Source organism: Aptenodytes patagonicus, chromosome 17 (genome assembly GCF_965638725.1).
Source record: "Aptenodytes patagonicus chromosome 17, bAptPat1.pri.cur, whole genome shotgun sequence".
Classification (NCBI taxonomy): domain Eukaryota; kingdom Metazoa; phylum Chordata; class Aves; order Sphenisciformes; family Spheniscidae; genus Aptenodytes; species Aptenodytes patagonicus.
In genome coordinates this window covers 6480659-6491121 of record NC_134965.1, presented here as the reverse complement: position 1 = coordinate 6491121, position 10463 = coordinate 6480659, and the positions used below count along the sequence as shown (strand labels likewise).

The 10463-nt window shown below is 59.7% G+C and overlaps 1 protein-coding gene across 1 annotated transcript; it reads right to left on the bottom strand.

The window, feature by feature from the left end:
- Positions 1 to 2042: 2042 nt before the first annotated feature.
- LOC143168471 (E3 ubiquitin-protein ligase PHF7-like) lies at positions 2043 to 9581 on the bottom strand. The gene is given in 11 exon segments (XM_076354912.1): positions 2043 to 2105; positions 7032 to 7118; positions 7120 to 7151; positions 7302 to 7420; positions 7653 to 7766; positions 7892 to 7998; positions 8117 to 8279; positions 8363 to 8487; positions 8793 to 8894; positions 8999 to 9090; positions 9275 to 9581. Coding segments are annotated over 11 exon segments (1311 nt in total).
- Between the last annotated feature and the right edge of the window lie 882 nt (positions 9582 to 10463).

The window sequence follows — 10463 nt, the reverse complement described above, 5'->3', positions numbered from 1 at the left end:
GCCGGGGCTGAGCTGCCGGCGTGCACCCTGCGCCATGCCCGGCTTGGCACCCAGGGAACCTCCATCCCTGCCCAAAGGAGGAGATGAAGGCATTGCCTCCTTGCTGGGGCTGCGGGCACAGGGCCTACCAGCACTCACCCATTCACCTCCGCCTGCTCCCATCCCGCTTGACACAGGCACTGGCCAGTGTCGCAGGAGCCGTGCCGCTGGTAATGGTCCGCGGAGGCCCCGTCCTCCTCCCAGGCAGCATCCCTGCGGGAGCAGGGGAGCACTCAGCCCCAGGGGCGTGGGGGACACCCTGCCGGTACCCAGGGAGGCAGGACGTGATCGGCACAGACCAGGATGCCATAGCAGGGCCGCCCCGCCACCGCCTCCTGGCAGATGAGGCATAGGGTCTGGTCCTGCTGCACTGCCCGCACGTGCTGCACCGGTCGGTGCTTCCAGCAGAAGGACGTGCGAGATGGAGGTGACAGTTCAGCCCCAGCCCTCCTTTGCCCTGGCACCGGACCCAACCCCGCAGGGCGGTTACACTCACTTGAACTCCCCGAAGAACTGGGAGACGCAGCCCCGCTCCCTGCCGCAGGGGAAGTGGAAGATTTGGGGACAGCGCCGGCCCCGGCAGGTGACCGAGGCGCCCCGCAGGCGGCAGATGCAGCACCTCTGGGGATGGCACGGAGGTAGACAGTGTCAGCGCTGCAGGTCCCCGGGGAACCCTCTTTGCCCTCAGCCAGCACAGCCCCGCCACGTTTCGGTGGGCCGCCTGGCCGGTGACACGGGGCCACCGATCAAGCCACCTGCCCTCCCAAATCCCCCATTTCCACAGAAATGGGCCTTTTTGGATGAAGGAGGATCTGGGTGGGTTGCTTGCAGCCGGCTGCCAGAGCATCCCTGGGGGGTTGCTGGGCTGTGCAGTGTCGGACACGGGCATGGGGACCACGGTGGGGACACGTGTGCCCCAAGTGTCCCCGGGGGACAGCGGCACTGTCACCGCCAGCACCGTGCCGGGGTGCCAGTGGGGGTAATGCCGTGAGCGGGATAGGGGAGAGGCCAGAGCACCTTCCCACAGCGTGGGGGCCTCTGCCTGCACAGCCAGGCACCGGCCAAAGTCCCCTCTGGCCGGGGGTCTGGAGTCTGGGCCGGCTGCAACAGGGGGCACTGCAAGGGACAGGCAGATGATGAGCACAACAAGCCGATGCCACAGTCCCTCCCTGCCCGGACCACAGCCCTGCGCCTCTCCCCAGGTCCCAGATGGCTGTGGTGGCCTCGTGGCCCTGGGGACCCTGTCCCCCCGGCTGCACCCCTCACCGGTGCCCGTGTCGCTGCAGTCTCCGCACTCCCAGCAGTCGGCATCTTCTCCCCGAGTGGAGCAGCGCTGCTGCGTCCCACGGGAGCCACAGCAGGAGTCTCCAGGGCCTGAGGGAGCAACGGGACCCACTGCCACCAAAGGCCCCCGAGCTGTGGGGTGCCAGCCCCGGCGCTGTGCTGAGCCCACCTCCCCCCCCGGCAGCCGGGGCGGAGCTGCCCGCGCTCACCCTGCGCCAGTCGCCCCGGCGAGCAGCTCCGGTGCCGGCACGATTCGTAGCGGAGCGGTCTAGCGCCGTGTACGGGGGGGTCCTGAACCGGGGAAACCTCAGGAGAGCGGAGAGCCCCGCCAGGAGCCCGCGGCTCGCGCGCCAGCGGCTGAGGAGACGTGGGCGGGGCCAGGAGCAACGGCGGGAGGCGTAACCGCGGTGTAACCGCCGTTTTCCCCGAGTCACCAGAGGGTGCTTGAGCTGCAGCCTTCTTCAAGGGGAGAATTTATTCCGTTTAACTTATTTAAGTAGAACTAAATATTTTTTGCTGAGAAAAGGGAAAATACAAAACCAATTTAAAGTATAGGAAAATAATGATGCCGGGCACAAGTACAAATTGGGAGAGGAGTGGCTGGAGAGCAGCCCTGCAGAAAGGGATGTGTGGGTGCTGGTCGACAGCAGGCTCAGTAGGAGTCAGCAGTGTGCCCTGGCAGCCGAGAGGGCGAACCGCATCCTGGGGTGCTGTTTTTTTTAGTGAGGATCTGCCGTTTTCTGGGACAGGGGCTGGGAGGGCAGTTGGGTGTCGGGGGTGTCCTTCGAGGATCCTGGCCTCCTCTTTCTCAGCCAATCTTTCGTTATTTTCCCTCATTCCGCCCCCTCGCTCAAGAGACCACTTCCGCTGGGGCTGGCGAAGCTGGAGGTGTCCATTTGGGCTTGTGGGGTGTAGGCACACCAGAGGCACGTACAGAGGCACGCAATAAACACATCTAGAAAAAGGAATAAACGTATCCCTACAATAATGCTTTGAATCAGGTGTCCCACTCATCCTGTCAGGGAATTAAACCACTCAGCCCGCCGGGCACCACCGGTAGATTGTTTCATTTGATGCATTAAGACCTGGAGGTGTTGGATGTCGTCTTCTGCGCTGGCTGATTCATCAGTTATGTTGAAGCAACACATGCCTTCAAAATCGGAGCAGTGTTTATGGTGTTGAAGAAGGAGATGGTCCACCGCCAATCGATTTTGTAATCATAGAATCATAGAATCATTAAGGTTGGAAAAGACCTCTAAGATCATCGAGTCCAACCGTCAACCCAACACCACCGTGCCCACTAAACCATGTCCCCAAGCGCCTCATGTTCCTTGGCGTACAGCCGTTACCTACTTGGAAGAAATAACAATGAGGAACACGCATATCAAAAGCACTTAGCATAGTATAATTCTGTAATACAGCTACTGGGGTTGGCACGCCAATGAAACACGTTGTCAAAAGATCTGCGGCTGTTAATCCTCCCTCAATACAACAGGCAGATGACTTAGTTACAGTAGAGTCCAACCAGGTCCAAGTATTTACACGCTGATCTTGCGGAAAAGTATCCAGGGCATGTGCTTGTAGTACAAGACTACAAAGCACGACGAGCCAACCTGTGATAAGGGAGGAAAACAGGAGTGTCATCTCCTTCCAGTAATACATAGGCTGTTGCTCCAGCTCCTTCAGCTAATATCACTCTGGGTTTGATGACCTGATGTGGGGTAATTGCTCACACAGATTGAAGAGCTATGGCTTGCGCTTTTTCAGATTGAACTTCAATTCGGTGTTGGGTTCGTGACACCGATAACACCGTTCCAATGCCATCTCCTCTAGATAAGGCACAGATATTTGTCGAAGACACCTGAAATACTAGAACTCGAGAATCTGATCTCAACAGAGGATGTAAAATAAGAGGAGAAGTTGGGGTGCAGAACCACACGGCATTCTCAGGGGTTATTATATGAATCTTCACGTCTAGAGTAACAGGTTGCGGTCCCACCACGCAATCCGTCGGTGTAAAGGATTCCATGTCCCCTGTAGTTAATACTTTGGGAGAGATGCCGTCTGGAAGAATTTCAATCCTCACCATGTTGTGTACTGGAGGTGTTGTAATATGATCATAGGGTGTTTGGTTATGAATATTCCGGCTGGTTAACAAAAAAACCTGCTTTAGTAAGATGTGAACTCCAATGCTGTAAAGTTTTAGTGCTGGTTAGCTTTTTGAACTGTTCCTTCAACATCCCATTCATTCTTTCAGTCAAGCCATTAGCTTGGGGATGGTAGGCAATGTGGAATATCCAGTCTATCCCTAGCCCTTGAGCCCAATCTTGTACATTATGTCCACTCAAGTGTGTTCCTTGGTCACTTTGTATTTGGTGAGGAGGTCCGTATTGGTGAACGAGTTGTTCTAATGCTTCAGTTGTGCTCTGGTGATTAGCATATTTGGTGGGTTTAGCCAAAACCAGTCCTGACACTGTATGCACAGCCGTGAATACATATTGCCACCCCCTTGACGGGGGCGAGGGGCCAACGTAATCGACCGGGCAGGTATTGAAGGCCCACTGACCCCGTTTTATCTTTCCCCATGGCCTATATAATGCCCTTAGATGTAGCTGCGTACAAATAGTACCGTTGTGTGCACATGCTTTATAAATATGTAATGGCAAAGGGGTTTGACCGTGAGCAATGTCCCATGCGTGCGCAGTATGGGCTGATCGATGTCCACAAGCTATATGCGCATTTATAGCTTGAGCATGTACTTTGGCGGAGGTCATATTATCTACTTCCCTATTATTTTGTGACTCAAGCGAATCATCTTTTTGATGAGCTGAGACATGCCTTACTTTTAAAGAATACCTTTGTACATATTGCCAAATTTGTTGCCATATATCTGTCCCCCATATAGGGTATTTTTGTCCATGCCAGTCCTCTTGGGCCCAGTCAGCTGCCGCAATCCCCACGAGACTATATCGTCTAGAATTGTTACTTCTAATTCAAAAGGGTATCCTTGCCTAGGAGCGTATAATTGCGCATGCTCAATCAAAGCATTTTTGCAGGCATCAAAGGCTTCCTGTTGCTTGGTAGCGCTAGCTTTTGCCATCGGCGAAACGTTTCTGATGCTGTGATCCCATCTATTTCTGATTGTGGGATACCGGCTTGTACAGGATCATTCCACATCTGTTTCCTCATCACCCGTGATGCAACTCTTTTGGTTTTGCCGGCTTTCCGTTGTTCACCACCCACAGAGATGGTCCCGAAGTTACAGCCCCAATTTCCCTCAAGGTATTTGCTAGGGCACCTACATTACCCGTAGCATTTGTGACTGCTGCTATAATCAAGAGTTTTAGTGAGGCAGGCGCTCCTCTCAAAAGCTGCATTTTCATACTTCTCGTTACTGCTACCCTGTCCGGATTGGATCCCGTAACTGACGCATGAGCCATCCCCATCTGCCGCACCAAATTAATACCTTCGTCCATTGTACACCAATTTTTGAGCGATTGCCTTTGCATCTTGTAAAGTCCCGACTTCCCTTTCCAACTCTCTCCTTTTGCTGCATCATGCAACAACTTCACAGTCAAGAGCTGTAAGACCGGTAACTAATAACCATCCCAATCTCCCCGCTAACTTGCGAGAAGACTCCGATGCCGCTTCCCATGGCAACCCACGCATAGCCGTTTCAATTGTCTGGGGGGCAACCACGGCCCCGCCATCTATTTCAGGCCATGCTTCCGGCGGAGCCAATGTAGCCAGGAAAGTGTCCACAGGGGTCCAGCGCTCAGTACTGGGCCATCCCGGAATACAGGGAGTCACCGTCGTGGCCTCCCCAGTCCCCGATTTTTTTGCCGGCCATGGCATAGCTGTTCCTGGATCCTGCCGACTACGCCAAATGTGTGAGCTGGCACAGGCAGGGCGCAGGAGCAACCACAAAACCACAGACAAAATGCAAAGAGTAAATTTATTTTCGTTACCTCGCCAGTCGGGGGGGATACCCGAAGCAGCACCCGGGCAGAGGCACACAGGCGGGGAGGCAGGCGCCGCGGAGCTCAGTCCATGCTAGAGGATCGCCGAACCTGCTGTTTTTGCCTGTTTATCAGGGATTTGCGCAGGCGTAGTTTACCACTGTGCTTTGATCTTTCCTGTAGCAGGGCAGGAATCTCAAGCGTGTTCGATGGGGTGCCTCCAAGTCTGTCACTGGCCTATGTTATCTAAATGCAGGTGTTCTACTTGTCAAACACACAAGGCTAAACACCATGCAGTATGATGTATGTGTTTTTCTATGCCCCAGCTGCAGGTCCCTTAAGCAGGTCACTTCTCGCCAACCATCCGTTATTTTCCGATAGTGTCCTTTGAGGATCCTGGCCTCTTCTTCCTCAGCCGAAGTGCCAGGAGCGGGGGTGCTGTGCGAGGGTCCCTGCGCTGGCGGGGCTGGCATCTGGGCAGCTGCCACGGGGGGTACCGACCTGTGGGGGACTTGAAAGCCCAGGCAAAACATCTCCTCCTGGAAGGTCGCCATGTCCTGGCAGAGTGGGCGGCGGAAGTGGTGCAGGGCAGAGCGCAGCGCCTGGCCCTGGGCAGAGGTGGCATCAGCGGCAGGGGGGTCCCGTTTCCCCCCCAGAGCTGGGCGACAGGGCGACGACAGGGGTGGTCAGGTGAGGGGCCAGGGGCGATGCCACGTACCTAGATGCAGCGGCGGTGGAACCAGGCGCTGGCGCAGGCGGGACGGACCAGGGTGTCATAGCAGGGCTGGCCCGCCACTGCCATGCACCACCGCCTGCTGCCCTCCCGCTGGGCACAGGCACTGTCCAGTGTCGCAGGAGCTGTGCCGCTGGTAATGGTCCGTGCAGGCTCCATCCTCCTCCCAGGCAATATCCCTGTGGGAGCAGGGGAGCACTCAGCGCCAGGGGCATGGGGGACACCCTGCTGGTACCCAGGGAGGCAGGAGGTGATCAGCACAGACCAGGGTGTTGTAGCAGGGCCACCCCACCACCGCGTCCTGGCGGATGAGGCATAGGGTCTGATCCTGCTGCACTGCCCGCACGCGCTGCACCGGTCGGTGCTTCCAGCAGAAGGACCTGCGAGACGGAGGTGACAGTTCAGCCCCAGCGCTCCTCCACCCCCTGGCACCGGCACGGCCCCGCAGGGCGGTTACACTCACTTGAACTCCCCGAAGAACTGGGAGACGCAGCCCTGCTCCCTGCCGCAGGGGAAGTGGAAGATTCGGGGACAGCGCCGGCCCCGGCAGGTGACCGAGGCGCCCCGCAGGCGGCAGATGCAGCACCTCTGGGGATGGCACGGAGGTAGACAGGCCTGATGTCGTGTAGACCGACCCATGATCAAAAACCCCAAAATTTTGCAGGTGACTCCAGTCTCGGAGCCAGTTATTGATCTGCAGGTTCTTCCTGTTTCTTCCCTCATCATTCCCTGGAACTGGAGGGATAGAGGAGAACGCTACTTGTGCTCCTGATCCCTTAACCAGTCGTCCCAAGGCCCTGAAGTCTCTCTTGATTGCCCTTGGACTAGTTATTGCAACTTCATCGCTGCCTACATGAGAAAGCAATAATGGGTAATAACCCGAGGGCGGTACCACGGTGCCAAGAGGAGGGTCGGTGCCACCGTGGAGGCTCTTGCCCTGCAGTGCTCGGGCACATCAGCAAACGCATGTGTGAAGATCCAACTTTTATTAGTGAGGATCTGCAGGTTTCTGGGACAGGGTGTCCTGCGAGGATCCTGGCCTCTTCCTCCTCAGCCGAAGTGCCAGGAGCCGGGGTGCTGTGCGAGGGTCCCTGCACCGGCGGGGCTGGAGTCTGGGCCGGCTGCAACGGCGGGCACTGCAAGGGACAGGCAGATGATGAGCACAACAAGCCGATGCCACAGTCCCTCCCTGCCCGGACCACAGCCCTGCGCCTCTCCCCAGGTCCCAGATGGCTGTGGTGGCCTCGTGGCCCTGGGGACCCTGTCCCCCCGGCTGCACCCCTCACCGGTGCCCGTGTTGCTGCAGTCTCCGCACTCCCAGGAGTCGGCACCTTCTCCCACGGCAGAGCAGAGCTGGTGTGTCCCGCGGGAGCCACAGGAGCTGCACAGCAGGAGTCTCCAGGGCCTGGGGGAGCAACGGGACCCACTGCCACCAAAGGCCCCCGAGCTGTGGGGTGCCAGCCCTGGCACTGTGCTGAGCCCACCTCCACCCCCTGGCAGCCAGGGCTGAGCTGCCGGCGCGCACCCTGCGCCATGCCCGGCTCGGCACCCAGGGAACCTCCATCCCTGCCCAAAGGAGGAGACGAAGGCATCGCCTCCTTGCTGGGGCTGCGGGGACAGGGCCCACCAGCACTCACCCATTCACCTCCGCCTGCTGCCGTCCCGCTGGGCACAGGCACTGGCTGGCGTCGCAGGAGCTGTGCCGCTGGTAATGGTCTGCGAAGGCCCCATCCTCCTCCCAGGCAGCATCCCTGCGGGAGCAGGGGAGCGCTTAGCCCCGGGGCCGTGGGGGACACCCCGCCAGCACCCAGGGAGGCAGGAGGTGATCGGCCAGAGTATCGCGGAGGTGGAGGGAGGCAGGGGGGAGGGTACTGACCTGTCAGGGATTTTGATGCCCAGGCGAAACATCTCCTCCTGGAAGGTGGCCATGTCCTGGCAGAGCGGGCAGCGGAAGTGGTGCAGGGCAGAGCGCAGCGCCTGGCCCTGGGGCAGAGGTGGCGTCAGCATCAGTGGCAGGGGGGTCCCGTTCGCCCCCCCGGGGGTGGGTGATGGGGTGACGACAGGGCTGATCACGTCAGGGGCCAGGGACGATGCCACCTACCTGGATGCAGCGGCGGTGGAACCAGGCGCTGGTGCAGGCGGGACAGACCAGGGTGTCATAGCAGGGCCGCCCCGCCACCGCCTCCTGGCAGATAAGGCATAGGGTCTGGTCCTGCTGCACTGCCCGCACGCGCTGCACCGGTCGGTGCTTCCAGCAGAAGGACCTGCGAGACGGAGGTGACAGCTTGGTCCCAGCGCTCCTCCACCCCCTGGCACCGGCACGGCCCCGCAGGGCGGTTACACTCACTTGAACTCCCCGAAGAACTGGGAGACGCAGCCCCGCTCCCTGCCGCAGGGGAAGTGGAAGATTCGGGGACAGCGCCGGCCCCGGCAGGTGACCGAGGCGCCCCGCAGGCGGCAGATGCAGCACCTCTGGGGATGGCACGGAGGTAGACAGTGTCAGCGCTGCAGGTCCCCGGGGAACCCTCTTTGCCCTCAGCCAGCACAGCCCCGCCACGTTTCGGTGGGCCGCCTGGCCGGTGACACGGGGCCACCGATCAAGCCACCTGCCCTCCCAAATCCCCCATTTCCACAGAAATGGGCCTTTTTGGATGAAGGAGGATCTGGGTGGGTTGCTTGCAGCCGGCTGCCAGAGCATCCCTGGGGGGTTGCTGGGCTGTGCAGTGTCGGACACGGGCATGGGGACCACGGTGGGGACACGTGTGCCCTGACCTCACCTTCTGTGCCACCCGCTTCAGCTCCTGCCGGATGTCGGGGAAGAGGAAGCCGTAGAAGCCCTCTTCATCGGCCCCTCTCTGGCTCAGGCCGCTGGCGTGGTACTGCAAGAGGGGAAAAGGGGGTGCGTGCCAGGGGCTGCTGGCGGTGTGGGTCTGGGGACCGGGGGGTGCTGGGGACTGTGGGGTGTCAAGCCCCGTGGACTCACCAGGCAGTTCTCATGGACGCAGAGTCCACGGTGACGGCAGAGCTGCCCAACGACCTCGGGGTCGCAGTCTGTCCGCCGGCACAGCCCACACACTGCTGGGGAACAATGGCACTGTCACCCCCAGCACCGTGCGGGTGTGCCGGTGGGGGTAATGCTGGGAGTGGGATGGGGGAGAGGTCGGAGCACCTTCACATGGTACAGAGGCCTCTGCTTGCACAGCCAGGCATCGGCCAAGATCCCCTCTAGCAGGTGCCTGGGGGGCTGCTCTGCACTCACCTTCCTCCTTGGGGACCTGACGCTTCCTTTTGCGCGGGGGAGGCGCAGAGGAGGGTCCTGCCTGCTCGTCCTGCAGAGCTGCGGGACACTGGGCAGGGGGGGACTGCGGCACCTTTCGGCGCCGCGACCTCAGCTCCATCACCGCAAGTGGCTGCAGCGAAGGAGGTGGCTGGGCGTGGGGATGTCGGTGCGGTCGAAGACCGTCCTGATCCTCCAGCGTCCGTGGCAAACGCGCCACTGAGCAGGGGGCGGTTGCGTTGGGGTATTTATCCAGCCCTGGGTGTTTGTGACATGGCACCGCACGCATGTACGGTCACAAACACAGACCTGCATGTGCGGAGCCGGGTCACAAATGTCCCCACGCCCAGTCATCTCCTTCCCTGCATCTGGGACCTGGGGACGGGCAGAGGGCTGTGATCCGGGGAGGGAGGGAGTGTGGCATGGGCTTGCTGTGCTCATCGTCTCCCTGCCCCTTGCAGGAGATGATGGGCACAACATCAAACCCCCAACACCCCCCAAACCCAGCCTTTCTCCCATTGCCAGCCTGCACCTGCCTTTATCCCTGCCTCAATGCGCATCCCACCGGGCGGGCAGCCGCCCGGGCTGGGGCCGCTTCATCTTGGGGGGGAGCTGAGGGGTTCAGCCTCGGCCCTTTGGGTTTCCCTGCCCTGCCAGGGGCTTCCAGGACTATGCCTGGGTCCCCGCGGGGATTCTGAGCCCTGATGTGACCCCTGTTTTCTCACGCAGGATTTACATCGTCTCACTCCAGCTGCAGGTCCGCACGACCTGTTTTATTACACCTGTCGAGGGATGTACAGTAGTGTGGAGGGGGCGACGGCAGGAGAGGGGACGGAGCCGGCTCCGTAAGTTAACGAGACGACAACATACAGATAATTGCGGGATGCGAATAAATAGAGCTTATATGGAAGGCAGCTTCACGTGGAGGTGCTGGTCGACTCCTTCTGCCGCCGGTACTGCTGGAACCAGCCCTCCTCCCAGTCCACGCAGAACTTCTTCCCCTTCAGTAGCTCCACGCTGGTGGGGAGAGAGGGGCTGCGTTAGCTGGGTGGGTGCAGGCTCCGGCCGTGCCCTGGGGTTCCCCTGCCAGCCTGGGGATGCCTGCAGCATCCTGCCCCCCGCATCCCCCCAAAGTGCTGACTTTTAGCAATCTCTGAAACCTCGTCTTCCT